Here is an 18,406-nt window from a genome sequence, read left to right as displayed (position 1 = left end):
ACCAACATGCCTCGCGAATGCAAAGATCCTTGTTGGTGATTCTGTGAAGCACCAACATCCTCCTTCGCCACTTGTCCAGGTTAACATAAATCATATAGTCTGCATCCTCCTGAAGGCCGACTGTACGGTTTAAGAGAGACCCTGCCAGGGGAGGATGGTACGACCATCTTTTAGCGAATTATCTTGAGGAACGAGTTGTCCATGGACGCACGGCGACTCTGGCATGGAGATACATATTGTTGGGTTCCACACGGTGGCCTGAAATATCACGGGAACCGCTAATCGGAATGAATCGAAATACTGAGCCGGATACAATGGGGAAATTTTCAGCAGATTATTCAATAAAATTATTATTAAAAAGGTTTTGTGTGGCAGTAGCTGTGGTTGAAATGAGTACAAACCCCACACCCTTTCTAAATGATATACGGTATATTTGAGCATCGGATTTGTTTTGGCACAATGTGCATTTTCAAAACATAAATTCCAATTTGAAATCCACTCATTCATTCCTCTATTTTTCCTGTCAGTGGAACCAACTTCTTCAGTTTCTTCAAACTCATTCTTCCCTCTCGGCCTCTAGTGTTTCAAGACAGCTGTTCACCACCATGTCAGATCATCCCCATCCATACTCATGATCTTTTATACCCTCATTAACCCTCCCAAAGCCAACATTTTTCTGAATATCAAGGTGATCGGGTTTCCCCCTGCCCCATCACAATCCTCTTCAAATTTCCTTTTCATATGTTTGGTCTTCCCCAGTTTTCCCTTCCACCTCTGAGACAGAGAGATTGTGTCCATCTCCATCCTGTTCACCCTGTCTGTCCTCCTCTCCCTGCTCTCACTTTTCCGCTTGACCTTTCTTACTCCACTTCTCCTTCTATCTTGTCCCTCGACCTTTCTATTAGCGTGTTTCCCTCTTCCCCTTCTTTCCACTGTTCTTTTAATTCTGTTACGTCCTGGTCTGTTCTGTGTTCTAGCTCCTCCATGAGCTTCGACCCTCTGTATACAATATATATATATATATATATATATATATATATATAGGTATATATATATATATATATATACATACATATATATATATATATATATATCCCAAATGTATCATACCATATATCTCATAAATACTGGAAGGATAACTTGGAGGTAGTGCATTTCCCTTTAAATCGTCTTGTCTGGGTTCCATTCTCAAGAACTGCACATTAAACTGTCACACAGGTATATTGCCGGCAGGGTCGTAGGATCACGGATCTGCTGACAATCAGGTGGACCTGAGATTGAGGACCCGTGTGGCAGCGTTGGTTGCTGCTGGACATTAAAGATCTCAAGGTGTTTTTCACAAAAAGCGAGTGACTGTCACGCCTGGAAAAATTCCCAAATTGCTAATTCCTATCCAGACTACTGCTGGGAAAGCAATGGTATACCACCCAGTATAATTTTTCCACGAGTTTGCTTTCGCAGCATGGGGGGATGCCCACAGGTCAACGATCAAACAGCAACGTCATGCGTAATTGGATAAAGGATTCAGGTTTGCCCATTCCTTGTTCAGTGTTATTAAATAATCCACACTCAGGTTCATTATAAACTCTGTTACGATTAAATGTTTTGTACAAATAAATAATTTAAAAAAACCAATATCAACTATTGCCAAGGAGCAGCGGCATATAACGGGCGCATTCTGGGAAGTATACCATCAAGATCGTGCTTGATGTTCAAAGGTAATTTCCCATCAAGAGAAAAGATGCACAGGAAAAGTTTTGAGGCTTGTAGAGTTTGGATGGTTCGTTCAACAACTTGGCAGCTACATTAAAGTGTAAGGTGTGCACACAGGGAGATGCAGACGGAGGAAATGTTGAGTTGGATCTTGGAGACGGCGTGAAGCTGAAAGGTGTGAAAACATCTCAGAGAGCCTCCTCAGCGTAGACGAGTCTGGCATTTCACTCAGGCCAACTGGCACGGTCTTCAAGCAGCCATCAATCATCGGGACTGGTCTCCCATCTCTACCGCCTCTGACATCAACTCATCCTGGGAATTCTTTCAAAGTAAATTGTTCTCTCTCATGCACAGATTTATCCCATCTCGTCTTCAGTTGTCATACCCTTCCTCCCGTCCATGGTACACGGAATCTTGTGGTGAGGCTATTGCCCAGAAACAACTTGCTTTCGTCTCCTGGAAAGCAAATCCAACGGAAGGAAATCTCATTTCCTTTAACAAAGCCCGTAACAAGTGTGTGTCCACCCTCAGGAGAGCCAGGAAACAATATCTCTCCGTTCTCAGGACAAAACTCTCTTATCTGTCTCCCTCTTCCAAATCCTGGTGGCGTCTGGTCAAATCTGTTTCTGGTGTTTGTTCCCCCTCCATCCCCTCCCTCACCTCAAACGGCCACACGGCTGACTCCGCACGTGAAAAAGCTGAATGCCTCAACTCTGTGTTTGCCTCTAAATCTTGTGTCCCAAACCCATCCCTCTCTGTACCCACCGTACCCAGTCGTACCCAGCTGCTCCTGGACTCTGTGTCCTTTCCTCCTGACAAGGTGGAAAAGTTTCTGTCAACCCTCGACTCTGATTCTGCAACTGGACCTGACGGCATCAGCCCACGGGTCCTAAAATCTTGTTCTTCCGCTCGTTCACTCCCTCTCTCTGTTCTCTTCACCCTCTCTTTTGCTCAAGGTCATCTGCCATCTGCTTGGAAATCTGCAAACATCACCGCTTTGCACAAAAAAGGTACAAAAACAGATCCCAGCAACTACAGACCAATCAGCCTTCTCCGAATTATCAGCAAAGTCTTGGAATCCATCATTGCTTCAGATATGAAATCTTTCCTCTTCTCCAATGGCTTGATCTCTGATCATCAATTTGGTTTCAGACCTGGTCACTCTACTTTGGACATGCTGCATCTGCTTTCTCAACAATGGATGGAGGTCCTCAATGCCAAACAGGAAATTAGAGCTGTCTCCCTTGACATATCACGTGCCTTCAATACAATCTGGCACCCCGCTCTGCTCACCAAACTCTCCTCTTTTGGTATCCATGGAAATCTCCACGCATGGCTGGCGTACTTCCTCTCTAGTCGTAGTCAACGTGTGGCCCTGAATGGGTTTCTCTCATCTCCTCTTCCTGTTCAGGCTGGAGTTCCCCAAGGCAGAGTTCTGGCCCTGTGCTTTTTCTGGTCTTCATCAATGATCTCTCTGACTCTCTTGAAAATCCTCTCTATCTCTTTGCTGATGACTCTACTCTCTGTCGCTCCAATTCTTCATCCCTCAGATCGGCAGTCTGCAGCTTCCTCACTCTCTGCAGACCTTGACAAAATCACAGACTGGGCAAACAAGTGGAACATGTCTTTCAATCCTGACAAATCTCACACTCTTACGATGTCTCTCCGAAAAGACCGACCGGACAACCCTCCCATCCACTTTCTGAATAATCCTCTCCAAGAAGTTCTGTCACTCAAGCTTTTGGATCTCACTATCTGCCATGATCTTTCCTGGGAAAAACATTTCAAATCTGGCCTCCAAAGCCAGTCGCCGACTGGGCATCCTCCGTCGTGCGAAGTCCTTCCTTGGCACACCTGAGCTCCTCACCACATACAAGGCTTTCATCCGCAGCTCAATGGAATACTGCTCTCCCCTCTGGGCTGGTGCTCCTGCCTCACACCTAGCTTGTCTTCACGCTGTTGAAACCAAAGCATTCAGAATCATTGGAATCTCCCGCGATGAAGCTAACTCCAAGGGCCTCTCACTCACTCACCGCAGGCAGGTTGGTGGTCTTTCCGTCTTCTACCGACTCCTCTCTGGCCTTGCCCCCCCAGCTCTCTCTGGGCTCTGTCCCGCAAATATTCCTACAGGTCGCACAAGATCTGCCTGCAACCCTCTTATGGTTAAACTGCCAAAATCAAGACTCTCTGCTCACCTTCACTCCTTCATTCCTCTTTTCTCCCACCTCTGGAACAAACTCCCTCACTGTCTTCAATCCCACTCCACCCTCCAGGTCTTTAAAATAGTTGTTCACCACCATCTCTTATCTTTCCCCATCCAAAACCTTGATCTTTTCTATCCCCGCTAATTTCACCCCAATTCCACTTTTTTGAAATACCAACTTCTGTCCTGGAAGTCCTTGGTGTCCTTGTGTTTTATACTTCTCCCACCCCCCCCCCCCCTTCCCATGCCTCCTCCCCTCAAGCCCTCTCCCTCCCACACATCTCCCTGCTCTTAAATGTTGTGTGCTCTCAAGTGTTTGTGTGCTTCCCCTTCTCTTGTCTTCCGCTCCCTCTTTTTATATATTTTGTTTGTCTGGTTGATTTGTTTGTGAAGTAAATGTCAGCTCTTTCACGAGCCTCGATTCAGTATACAAAAAAAAAAAAAAAAAAACTTTTTTGCTACCTAGGAGACATGCTGAATGGAGAAGGTGGAACAGACTCAGCAATGGTTGCTAGAGTGAGATGTGCATGGAAGAAGTTTCGGGAACTGAGTGGCGTGCTGATGAGGAGGGGAGTGTCGTTGAAGCTGAAGGGAAAGGTGAGTCAGCCTGATGGAATGAGCTGGCATTCAAGTTGGCCAGAGAAGTGATGTTATCATAATTCAGAGGAGTGCTCTTACTGTTTTCACGTACACAGATGATAGTTGTCCGTTTGCCCCAGCTGCATGTGTGAGAAGTGTTATGATTTATGGGAGCGAGACATGGGTAATGAACGTAGAGCAGCAACGAAGGCTGGAAAGGGTGGAAATGCGAATGGTTCGGTGGATGTGCGGAGTATCGTTGAGAGAGAGAGGAAGACAAATGATGAATTGCGAAAGATGATGGGAATAGAGCCTGTGATTGATGCTGTGAAGAGGAACAGGTTGAGATGGTTTGGTCATGTGTTGAGGAAGGATGAAAGTGACTGTTTGAGAAGAGTGATGGAAATGAATGTAGAAGGAAGTAGATGACAGGGAAGACCGAGAAAGACTTGGCGAAAGGTGGTGAAAGAAGAAATGCGGGCAAGGGGGTTAACAAGGGGAGATGCAGAAAATAGGGCAAAATGGACAAGATTGTCATGGGGCCTGCAAGGCTTGCAGGGAAAATGGCCTTAAAATGCCTGTTGTTGTTGTTGTTGTTGTTCAACAAGTGGTTATATTCTGGTGGAAAAATACCAGCACATTGATCTGTACACTCCGTAAACAAACATGATGGCAGCAGAAGCCGAAGTTAAGTTGAGTCGATATGCAAAAGCAACATGGCTGTCTCAAATTGTCAATGGTGCAAGTATACCCGTGATACAAGAATGAGTTTTAATCATGTGTGCGACCATCTTTGACCCCAACATAAGCTTGATCGCCATCTTGCTGTCAACCAGATCTGACGATGCATCGCTCACCATCGGATGTTGCACCATTGTACGACAAGGACCACTTCCCCTGACTGTAGGCAGATATTGGTGACCATGCACAGGAGGCTCTAGGATCTCCAGAGTTTGACAAATTGGAATTAAATCTGTAGAGATCATGTGGGCCAGTCCATGCGAGTGACGTCATGAACTTGAAATGCAAAGTGGGCAGCACGTGCACGGTGTGAACGGACATTGCTGTTGGGGCAAACGGACAACTATCATCTGTGTACGTGAAAACAGTAAGAGCACTCCTCTGAATTATGATAAGATCACTTCTCTGGCCAACTTGAATGCCAGCTCATTCCATCAGGCTGACTCACTCCTTCCTCCAGAAGCAATCATGCTGCCTCATGCCATAATTAGGTTATCACTCTCCACCTGGTGTCCAGACCCTAGCACGTCCATCCTTCAAGTCCAGGCGGAACATAGACGCGTCAGTGAAAAATAACACGGTGCCAATGGTTCACCACCCTCCATTTGTGATCTTGTTTAGTCATTCATGCTTGCACTGCTGTCAATGGCGTTGTTTTATCTTTTGGATCTCACACCACTGGCATGAAGCCTGTTCTGAATTCTCCGATTCAAATTGCAATGCTTGATCGGATCATTCTGCAAAGGGTGACAAGACAACCATCCTCACCCAAATGAGATTTCTCTGTGAACTGTCCTCCCCAAGGGTACCTTGTTGGCATCCTAGAGATGACACCACGTTGACCTGTCCTGGGAAGCAAGGGTAGACCGAGTCATCCCAAATTGACCATGGCCATATTAACTTTTGGATTAACGATGAAACTATTGCATCTTTGACAAAATCTGTGTTTTTGTTAAGAGCAAATCTAATTTTGTTTGGTGAAAGTAGATCCCGTATGCTGTTCAGAAACTGCATTGTTGTTGTACATTGAAGGATATGTGCGTATTCTGGTTTCTCGCCGCCATGCCAAACAATCCCTTATTGTCCGGAACTCACGTGGAGCGAAGTCCAATTACCCGTGGCAATCTGCCAGTATTTTGCACGCATTCTCATGTTTCATTTTACGGGAATGCTGTTCCACTGGCTTCCCATCCCACCAGGTGCTATGCACATAAAGTTGTACTTTTGCTCAGTACTCCTGTGTGGCCTTCACATTACTATTTACGAATATAAACGGGATGGCATGCTTATTCAAGCTGAAGTTTAATGTTGTTAATGACATTGATATAATAATAACAGCTCTTCTGATATCGGATATGGTTTTCATAGTGAAAGTGAGGATGTGTCAAGAGATCCTGGTTATCTGTGTAGTATTGCGCAAAACGAACATTGCGCAAAACGGCCATACATTGCGATGAGTAGGCCTATTTTCAGGATTCAGGATCGTTCCAGGTTTAAACCCGATGAAATCTCAAAGTGCAGTGAATAGAATTGTTGGAGGGGTGGGGGGGGGGGGGGATAAATAACAACAACAACAACTTTGTAGCACCAGCCAAGGAACATCACAGAATCCTTTGACATAGCGCCCAGACTGCTGTACATGGACCACAAATTAGGATGGGAGTTGACACTCCAGATACAGGCTTTACCAATGAGGGATGGGCCTTAGCAGGCCTCTCCAGGAAACAGCCCGTAAAACCTCAATCCCCTGTCTCGAGGGACGACTCGCCGCACAGCGTGAGATCTGCTGGGATAGACAAGGCTGTGCAGGTGCCAGGATTCCATCGCAATTGAGAGCTGCCCTAAAGCTGCCAGACAGAGCAGTTCGTTCTGCCTGGGCGATCCTTTCTCATTGTGCTGCCGGCAGCACGCGGTTCGAGACTTCAACACCGCCGAGACCAATTTCCCTGCAATGCTCACAGATTGTTTGGTCCGTGGAAGTGGCGTGTAACATTCCTCCCACTACTTTAACAAATTACATTTTGGAATCACTGTTTCGCCACTTTATGACGTCTAACTGGCCATCACAGTGACCAGCCTAACAGCAGATTTGAACCAGCGGTTTAATGGAATTTGAGAAAGGATGGCCTGTCAGATTAACGACATGGTGTTACAGCGTATCGGAGATTGGTATACATCTGGGAGATCTCTACAGGGCAATGCCCTGTACCATTATCCAAAAGGGTAAGTTTGCAATGGTCACACGTAGTTGCAAAAGTTTCCATCAAAATTCGTCTTAAGGCTGTTCTGGAGTTAATATCCGCATGGGCAAGATCAAGAAAAACAATGAATGAACAACTTTTAATTACTGAAGCAGGATACAGATTAATTGGAAAATGAAAATGAGAAGAAAGGAAAAAATGTTACAAAAAAAAGAAGAGGACGAGAACACTGATATCGTAGGGAAGAAGCCAGCATTAGATGTGAGAGAGAAAGGTTAGCATATTAGGAGATAAGGAAGCACGAGTTCAAGCTGAAGAGAAAACAACTCATCCACAATGGACCTCACCAAAGGATAATCCTTCGGGTAGTCCAACCCATCCTTCACTTAACCTCCTGCTCAATTTCACACCAAACGTACCAGGATGTCGAGGCAGGCAGCCTTCAGGAGGGTGATCTGGTCCGCAATCGTGAGGCTGGTAAATCCCGGTAACCTCTTCGCAAACTCCACAATCTTGACGATGCACTTTGTGGAAAGCTCACTGAACTTGTCCCAAAGATTAAGGTCCAACTGGACTCGATGTTCTGCGCTGGAATTCTGCAAAACACGACCATTGTTTACGTAATCAAGTCGATATGCATCAATGATGTTTCGCCAAGGCCAAGGTGGACGGAGGTTGGTAGAAGGAAGGAAATAGTGTTCACGAGAGTTCCAAAGGGATCGTCAAACAGGGATTGCTGAATAGTCCCCAACTGAACCGGCGTTGACATTTGTTTGCCCCAGTACCCGGGTGGGTAGAAATGACAATCCAGTTAGACCATTAAACACCAAAGACATGAATTGAAGAATACTTGAAAGGGCAAACCCTACAATATATCGCTGTATTTCATATGAGATCAATGCTCAACCTGTAACAAGCAGTGACCAGAGACCCAAAGGTGGCGATTCTTTCAAATTACATTTGATTTAGCTTGCACGTTCGAGCATAAAGACAAACAACCTCTTCACGTTATTAAGACAGGACACCCATATTGTGAAACACAAGGAGAGTACAAATTTCACTACCAAAGCAAATATTTTTCAAACGTGACCACAGCGTAGAAAATGGCTGCCAATTGGCCATCTTGGTAAATGAAACATTGCATGTCTTTATACCCAGAATTGTACATTTTGTTCACCATTCATGTCAAAGTTAATACTTCTACGCTACACGTCTGCTCTCATCTTTCTTTCTGTTTCCCTTCCAGGTTATTGCCTGTCCATGCTGACTCCTATTACCTGCCACATACCATTTCTGTTTTGCAAATCAGGAATTTCCTCAATAAGTTTTTTTAAAATACATGGGCTAAGGCTTGTAATAGAGCTGACACACACGCACACACACACATACACACACACACATATACATACATACACACACACACACACACACACACACACACACACACACACACGACATACTGATAAGACAAGCAACACAGCCACTGAGCTTGGGGGAAGTGCCGTCACTCCCGACAATTCCTGGGATACTCTGGGTACCAGTGACGTTATACAAACAGTCTAAAAAAAAAAATTCAAAATCATTACAAACAGGAAGCTTACTGTTTTTAAGGACGTCATAAAGGACACAAACAATAGGCACAAATAAATAATGTAACGTGTTAAATAAGATGCTGCATCAACAGCAGTAAACGTCCCAAAAATATTTTCTATAACTTCTAAAATCTTTCTTCAATTCAATTGAATTATATATTTTAACTATTTTATCGAACACAAATCACCTTTTTGGCACTTTCAAAACCCCTTCCGTTTAGTAGGACTAGGAGCCTCATGTTGGCTTAACGGTTAGGGTGGTTGGCTTAATATTATAGGGTCTTTGGTTTGAGCCCCATGTCCGAGGTCAGCAAAATTAGTACCAGCTTACTGGAAACAGCTAAGGGGCACTGCATCAGCGACACAGCAGCACTCCCAGCAATTATGCAACAAGCAGCCACAGGCTGCATATGAAACAAGAAAAAGAGCAATCAGAGATTGCAAACCCTCGCCAGGATGTATTTTCAGTGTTTTTTTAAGGCTTTAGTGTTAAAACAAATATGGCGGCCGAACCACGTGACCGATGACGTCATCATTATTTATTTTTTCCTAAACTAATTTATTCCTAAATGCTCAAGAAATTTCATCTTGATCGGATGAAGTTTTGTAATTGTTGTATTATGACGTCATAATGGAGGCACCTATGACATCATCATTAACATATTTCATTCCCCATGGAGAGTTCTTTACAATGAGCCATGTCTGAATTTTTTCTATTCAGCGCTTTTGGAGATATAGAGGTGCAAAGTTTTTCGTTTTTTCCAAGATGGCGGCCGAAACACGTGACCGATGATGTCATCATTTTTTTTCTCCACCAGTTTATGCCGACATGGTGCTCAAGAAATTTCATCTTGATTGGATGAAGTTTTGTACTTGTCGAATTATAATGTCATAATGGAAGCACCTATGACATCATCATTAACATATTTTATTCCCCATGGAGCGTTCTTTACAATGAGCCATGTCTCAATTTTTTCTATTCAGGACTATTGGAGATATAGAGGTGCAAAGTTTTTCGTTTTTTCCAAGATGGCGGCCGAACCACGTGACCGATGACGTCATAATTATCATCAAAAAATTCTGCAGGTGGAGTTGCACCTATGGTGAAAATTTCCTGTCCATCGGACCAAGCGTTGCAGAGAAAATCATATTTATTCTGTGCGGACAAACAGACAGACAAACAAACAAACAAACAGACAAACAAATGGACTCAAATGCAATACCCTCTCCTCTGGCGAGGCTAATAATAATAAATAGCACCGCAAAGCGGGAGTAACCCCTCAGCCCGTGCATGGTGGAAACCAATTTCAAGATGGCTGCCGTGGCGGCAATATTGAAAATCGCAGTGCGCCCATTTTTGAAAGGAACCTTTCTCTACTCAACCCCAACACACACTGCAAAAATGGATTTAATCGGACAAGCTGTTCTGCTTGAAATTGATGGAAACCAATTTCAAGATGGCTGCCGTGGCGGCCATTTTGAAAATCGCAGCGCGCCCATGAATCTTCCTCTACTCAACCCCAACACGCACTGCAAAAACGGATTTAATCGGACAAGCTGTTCTGCTCGAAATTGACGGAAACCAATTTCAGGATGGCTGCCATGGCAGGCATTGGCCATATTGGCATTAATAAAAGCATTAATATGAAAGCATTAATATAAATTGGCATTAATAAAGTTGGCCATATTGAAAATCGCAGCGCGCCCATTTTCGAAAGGCACCTTCCTCTACTCAAATCCAACACACACTGCAAACATGGATTTAATCGGACGAGCCGTTCTACTCAAAATTGACGGAAACCAATTTCAAGATGGCTACCGTGGCGGCCATATTGAAAATCGCAGCGTGCCCATTTTCGAAAGGAACCTTCCTCTACCCAACCCCAACACACACTGCAAAAATGAATTTAATCGGACAAGCCATTCTGCTCGAAATTGACGGAAACCAATTTCAAGATGGCTGCCGTGGCGGCCACATTGAAAATCACAGCGCGCCCATTTTCGAAAAGAACCTTCCTCTATTCAACCCCAACACACACTGCAAAAATGGATTTATTCGGACAGGCCGTTCTGCTCGAAATTGACGGAAACCAAAAGTTGACGGATGCCTGGATGGCTGCCGTGGCGGCCATATTGAAAATCGCAGCGTGCCCATTTTCGAAAGGAACGTTTCTCGACTCAACCCCAACACACACTGCAAAAATGGATTTAATCGGACAAGCCGTTCTCCTTTAAATGGACGGAAACCAAAAGTTGACGGACGCCCGGGCGACGCCCGTGACAATGCCCCTTAGCCCAATTTGGGCTGAGGGGTGAAAAGCAGTACTTGGACAAAATATTACACCATTTTCATAATAATCCTGGTCTTAGCGTAAGGCTAATTACTCCCTAAGTCAGCTGGAATTTATATAAGGGATCTTTTCTCTGTGTGCAACTTTAACATGGGGACTGAAAATTCGTTTCTCGGCTTCTACCTCTACTACTTCTACTGGTATTATTCCCTTTATATGAACTTTTCTAGAGCATTACTTCGTTCCTCCTAGGAACACAAGGGTAGTCCAGCATGCACACGAGATTAATTGAATGCCACTTATTTTGTATTGTTATGGCACATACCCTTACATAAAGCGGCCTTTTCTATGCCTCTGACATTTTCCCCAAGAACCTTGTTAGTACCCTGCTTCTTCGTTGACGGCCATAATTATTCCCATGTTCTTGTGGGGTTGGCTAAAGGAAGTTATTGGTCCAAGTCTTTCACGAACCGGCTGGCCAGGCCTGATGCTCGGCTCATTGGTTAGGGCAGAAATTATAATTTAGCGATGGTACCAGAGATAGCTCGCCTACTCGCCGAGGAATCACCTTGCCTGAGAAACACCATGATGCCAGTTTATAGCTGGATCGGGATTCAAACCCAGGCTAGACAGCTTAAACTTATAGGCAAGTGTGCATACCTTTAGGCCATCCTGGCAGCCCAAATCATGTTATTACGCCACCAGAGTGAATTTTAATGCAATATAGTGTCACATGATCAAATATGCAGATGTTGGTGGTCTACATGTAAAATACCAAAATGGACGTTTGTTTTTCTTTGTTCGTAGATGGAATTATCAGTGTGTAAAATGATCTACACTGGCAGTGAAAGGCATCTGGATCTTTCTGTGATGATGAAAGCAATAAATCCACGAGTAGCCGGTCATAGCTAGAACGAGGAAATCCATTAGTCTCACATCAGCATGTGGGTGTGCGGCATCGAAAAGTTATTCCAGAAACATCTGAGAATAAAACCCAAACCACATCTTGACAATAAATATATTATAGTATATTTACAATGCTTTTATTTGATGGCAATCATGCAGCGACAAGATGGTACAGCGGTCACGCGCTTACCTTGGAGCTGTCTGCTCTGGGTTCGATTCCTGACCCGACTATAAACTGTGGGATTTGGTGCTTTGCAGGGTCGGGCATTGCATCACAAAGTGTGGCTTCCCTGAATTCCAGTGACTTAAGGGTGAATTCGGATGATTTAAGGGTGAATTCGGGTGAAAGTTAAGTCTGACTCATCTCATCTGGGGAAAGTAAGGGTGACTCATCTGCTGGCATTGGTGGTAGATGTGAAAGATCTCACGATGTCTATGGCGAAGAGTAGGTGAGTTATTGCCGGCATCCTGAACAAATTACAAACTCCTCCTCAAACCAGCTCAAGTCGAACATTAGGCCTAGCCAGTCGGTTCCTGTAATACTTCATCAAAACTTCCCCCATAGCCACAATGTTCGGTGGCAGGGGGGAAGGAGGGGAAGGGGGGGGGAAGGAGGGGAAGGGGGGGGGGGAAGGAGGGGAAGGGGGAGGAAAGGGAAGGGGAAGGGGAAAGAGGAAGGGATGTGGAAAGTGGGAGAAAATGAAGGGCATGTGTGTTAGAGAGGATGAGAAGAGAGAGGAAGAGGAAAGGGGGAGGAAAGGGAAGGGGAAAGAGGAAGGGATGTGGAAAGTGGGAGAAAATGAAGGGCATGTGTGTTAGAGAGGATGGGAAGAGGGAGGAAGAGGAAAGGGGGAGGAAAGGGAAGGGGAAAGAGGAAGGGATGTGGAAAGTGGGAGAAAATGAAGGGCATGTGTGTTAGAGAGGATGAGAAGAGAGAGGAAACAATATCTTGATGATAGGAGAAAGGAGAATGTATGGCAAAGGGGATTGGGGGGAAGGGGTGGTGGAGGGTGGAACAAGGGTGGGGGAAAGTGTGGAAGGCATAACAGAAGTTAGTTTTCAATTTTTGTGTGGATAATATGTAACTGGGCCAAAAAAACTAAACATAAAATTGATTTAGGAAAATGTAGGCCACTGAACGGTACAACATATAACAGGAAACCGAAGTAAAATTAAATAATATCTACCGCTGCTTTCTCAGCTCTTGTCTGCACAATTGTTTACCACAGCCGAGTGCAGTAATTATGGCATAGTGTTGGATAAGGTCAAAATGCCAGCAGGCAAAAATACAAACTCCACATGCAGGCCCCACAAACCGTCCCTCTGGCTTTCGTCAGGTTGATTACAGACAATGGGTTAGACCAAATACCCTCCCGAACCAAGTACGCTATATTTTTGCACAATAAAAAGGAAAACAGAAAATTAATGAACAACTAGGAAATGCAAGCAGACTAGACTAGGAAGTATAAGCAGACTAGACTAGGAAATGCAAGCAGACTAGACTAGGAAATGCAAGCAGACTAGACTAGGAAATGCAAGCAGACGAGACTAGGAAATGCAAGCAGACTATGACGAGGAAATGCAAGCAGACTACGACGAGGAAATGCAAGCAGACCAGACTAGGAAATGCAAGCAGACTAGACTAGGAAATGCAAGCAGACTACGACGAGGAAATGCAAGCAGACTACAACTAGGAAATGCAAGCAGACTAGACTAGGAAATGCAAGCAGACTAGACTAGGAAATGCAAGCAGACTAGACTAGGAAATGCAAGCAGACTAGACTAGGAAATGCAAGCAGACTACGACGAGGAAATGCAAGCAGACTATGACTTGGAAATGCAAGCAGACTAGACTAGGAAATGCAAGCAGACTACGACTAGGAAATGCAAGCAGACTAGACTAGGAAATGCAAGCAGACTAGACTAGGAAATGCAAGCAGACTAGACAAGGAAATGCAAGCAGACTACGACGAGGAAATGCAAGCAGACTATGACTAGGAAATGCAAGCAGACTAGACTAGGAAATGCAAGAAGACTAGACTAGGAAATGCAAGCAGACTACGACGAGGAAATGCAAGCAGACTATGACTTGGAAATGCAAGCAGACTAGACTAGGAAATGCAAGCAGACTACGACTAGGAAATGCAAGCAGACCAGACTAGGAAATGCAAGCAGACTAGACTAGGAAATGCAAGCAGACTAGACTAGCAAATGCAAGCAGACTATGACTAGGAAATGCAAGCAGACTAGGACGAGGAAATGCAAGCAGACCAGACTAGGAAATGCAAGCAGACTAGACTAGGAAATGCAAGCAGACGAGACTAGGAAATGCAAGCAGACTAGACTAGGAAATGCAAGCAGACTATGACTAGGAAATGCAAGCAGACTACGACGAGGAAATGCAAGCAGACCAGACTAGGAAATGCAAGGAGACTAGACTAGGAAATGCAAGCAGACTACGACGAGGAAATGCAAGCAGACTACAACTAGGAAATGCAAGCAGACTAGACTAGGAAATGCAAGCAGACTAGACTAGGAAATGCAAGCAGACTACGACGAGGAAATGCAAGCAGACTATGACTTGGAAATGCAAGCAGACTAGACTAGGAAATGCAAGCAGACTACGACTAGGAAATGCAAGCAGACAAGACTAGGAAATGCAAGCAGACTCGACTAGGAAATGCAAGCAGACGAGACTAGGAAATGCAAGCAGACTACGACGAGGAAATGCAAGCAGACTATGACGAGGAAATGCAAGCAGACGAGACTAGGTAATGCAAGCAGACTAGACTAGGAAATGCAAGCAGACTACGACGAGGAAATGCAAGCAGACTATGACTTGGAAATGCAAGCAGACTAGACTAGGAAATGCAAGCAGACTACGACTAGGAAATGCAAGCAGACTATGACTTGGAAATGCAAGCAGACTAGACTAGGAAATGCAAGCAGACTACAACTAGGAAATGCAAGCAGACTAGACTAGGAAGTATAAGCAGACCAGACTAGGAAATGCAAGCAGACTATGACTAGGAAATGCAAGCAGACTATGACTAGGAAATGCAAGCAGACTACGACTAGGAAATGCAAGCAGTCTATGTCTAGGAAATGCAAGCAGACTAGACGAGGAAATGCAAGCAGACTATGACGAAGAAATGCAAGCAGACTACGACTAGGAAATGCAAGCAGACTATGACTAGGAAATGCAAGCAGACTAGACTAGGAAATGCAAACAGACTAGACTAGGAAATGCAAGCAGACTATGACGAGGAAATGCAAGCAGACTATGACGAGGAAATGCAAGCAGACTATGACTAGGAAATGCAAGCAGACTAGACTAGGAAATGCAAACAGACTAGACTAGGAAATGCAAGCAGACTATGACGAGGAAATGCAAGCAGATGAGGCAAGGAAATGCAAGCAGACTATGACAAGGAAATGAAAGCAGACTATGACTAGGAAATGCAAGCAGACTACGACTAGGAAATGGAAGCAGACTAGACTAGGAAATGCAAGCAGACTATGACTAGGAAATGCAAGCAGACGAGACGAGGAAATGCAAGCAGACTATGACGAGGAAATGCAAGCAGACGAGACAAGGAAATGCAAGCAGACTATGACAAGGAAATGAAAGCAGACTATGACTAGGAAATGCAAGCAGACTACGACTAGGAAATGCAAGCAGACTAGACTAGGAAATGCAAGAAGACGAGACTAGGAAATGCAAGCAGACTATGACGAGGAAATGCAAGCAGACTACGACTAGGAAATGCAAGCAGACTAGACCCGGAAATGCAAGCAGACTAGACTCAGAAATGCAAGCAGACTAGACTAGGAAATGCAAGCAGACTATGATTAGGAAATGCAAGCAGACTATGACGAGGAAATGCAAGCAGACTACGACTAGGAAATGCAAGCAGACTATGACGAGGAAATGCAAGCAGACTATGACTAGGAAATGCAAGCACACTAGACTAGGAAATGCAACCAGACTACGACTAGGAAATGCAAGCAGACTATGACTAGGAAATGCAAGCAGACTACGACAAGGAAATGCAAGCAGACTAGACTAGGAAATGCAAGCAGACTAGACTAGGAAATGCAAGCAGACTATGACTAGGAAATGCAAGCAGACTACGACTAGGAAATGCAAGCAGACTACGACTAGGAAATGCAAGCAGACTAGACTAGGAAATGCAAGCAGACTATGACTAGGAAATGCAAGCAGACTATGACTAGGAAATGCAAGCAGACTACGACTAGGAAATGCAAGCAGACTATGACTAGGAAATGCAAGCAGACTATGACTAGGAAATGCAAGCAGACTACGACTAGGAAATGCAAGCAGACTAGACTACGAAATGCAAGCAGACTAGACTAGGAAATGCAAGCAGACTATGACTTGGAAATGCAAGCAGACTAGACGAGGAAATGCAAGCAGACTATGACTAGGAAATGCAAGCAGACGAGACTAGGAAATGCAAGCAGACTATGACGAGGAAATGCAAGCAGACTATGACTAGGAAATGCAAGCAGACTACAATGAGGAAATGCAAGCAGACCAGACTAGGAAATGCAAGCAGACTAGACTAGGAAATGCAAGCAGACTACGACGAGGAAATGCAAGCAGACTACAACTAAGAAATGCAAGCAGACTAGACTAGGAAATGCAAGCAGACTAGACTAGGAAATGCAAGCAGACTACAACGAGGAAATGCAAGCAGACTATGACTTGGAAATGCAAGCAGACTAGACTAGGAAATGCAAGCAGACTACGACTAGGAAATGCAAGCAGACTAGACTAGGAAATGCAAGCAGACTAGACTAGGAAATGCAAGCAGACTAGACTAGGAAATGCAAGCAGACTACGACGAGGAAATGCAAGCAGACTATGACGAGGAAATGCAAGCAGACTAGACTAGGAAGTGCAAGCAGACTAGACTAGGAAATGCAAGCAGACTACGACGAGGAAATGCAAGCAGACTATGACTTGGAAATGCAAGCAGACTAGCCTAGGAAATGCAAGCAGACTACGACTAGGAAATGCAAGCAGACCAGACTAGGAAATGCAAGCAGACTAGACGAGGAAATGCAAGCAGACTAGACTAGGAAATGCAAGCAGACTATGACTAGAAAATGCAAGCAGACTACGACGAGGAAATGCAAGCAGACCAGACTAGGAAATGCAAGCAGACTAGACTAGGAAATGCAAGCAGACGAGACTAGGAAATGCAAGCAGGCTAGACTAGGAAATGCAAGCAGACTATGACGAGGAAATGCAAGCAGACTACGACGAGGAAATGCAAGCAGACCAGACTAGGAAATGCAAGCAGACTAGACTAGGAAATGCAAGCAGACTACGACGAGGAAATGCAAGCAGACTACAATGAGGAAATGCAAGCAGACTAGACTAGGAAATGCAAGCAGACTAGACTAGGAAATGCAAGCAGACTACGATGAGGAAATGCAAGCAGACTATGACTTGGAAATGCAAGCAGACTAGACTAGGAAATGCAAGCAGACTACGACTAGGAAATGCAAGCAGACTAGACTAGGAAATGCAAGCAGACTAGACTAGGAAATGCAAGCAGACTACGACGAGGAAATGCAAGCAGACTATGACTTGGAAATGCAAGCAGACTAGACTAGGAAATGCAAGCAGACTACGACTAGGAAATGCAAGCAGACTATGACTTGGAAATGCAAGCAGACTAGACTAGGAAATGCAAGCAGACTACAACTAGGAAATGCAAGCAGACTAGACTAGGAAGTATAAGCAGACCAGACTAGGAAATGCAAGCAGACTATGACTAGGAAATGCAAGCAGACTATGACTAGGAAATGCAAGCAGACTACGACTAGGAAATGCAAGCAGTCTATGACTAGGAAATGCAAGCAGACTAGACGAGGAAATGCAAGCAGACTATGACTAGGAAATGCAAGCAGACGAGACTAGGAAATGCCAGCAGACTATGACGAGGAAATGCAAGCAGACTACGACTAGGAAATGCAAGCAGACGAGACAAGGAAATGCAAACAGACTATGACAAGGAAATGCAAGCAGACTATGACTTGGAAATGCAAGCAGACTATGACTTGGAAATGCAAGCAGACTACGACTAGGAAATGCAAGCAGACTATGACTAGGAAATGCAAGCAGACTATGATGAGGAAATGCAAGCA

General features: G+C 44.6%; 1 protein-coding gene across 7 annotated transcripts in view; it reads right to left on the bottom strand.

Moving 5' to 3' along the window:
- The window catches only part of LOC137429903 (retinoic acid receptor beta), a 219,176-nt gene that overhangs the window by 9,544 nt on the left and 191,226 nt on the right, over positions 1-18,406 (bottom strand). For all 7 annotated transcript variants that reach the window (XM_068120260.2, XM_068120259.2, XM_078779954.1 and 4 more), the window contains one exon: positions 7,857-8,033. In XM_068120260.2, the coding sequence (XP_067976361.2) occupies positions 7,857-8,033 (177 nt within the window). The remainder of the gene's footprint in view (positions 1-7,856; positions 8,034-18,406) is intronic.

Source organism: Myxine glutinosa, chromosome 6 (assembly GCF_964187855.1).
Source record: "Myxine glutinosa chromosome 6, kmMyxGlut1.1, whole genome shotgun sequence".
Classification (NCBI taxonomy): domain Eukaryota; kingdom Metazoa; phylum Chordata; class Myxini; order Myxiniformes; family Myxinidae; genus Myxine; species Myxine glutinosa.
This window is presented reverse-complemented; position numbering and strand designations above follow the sequence as displayed.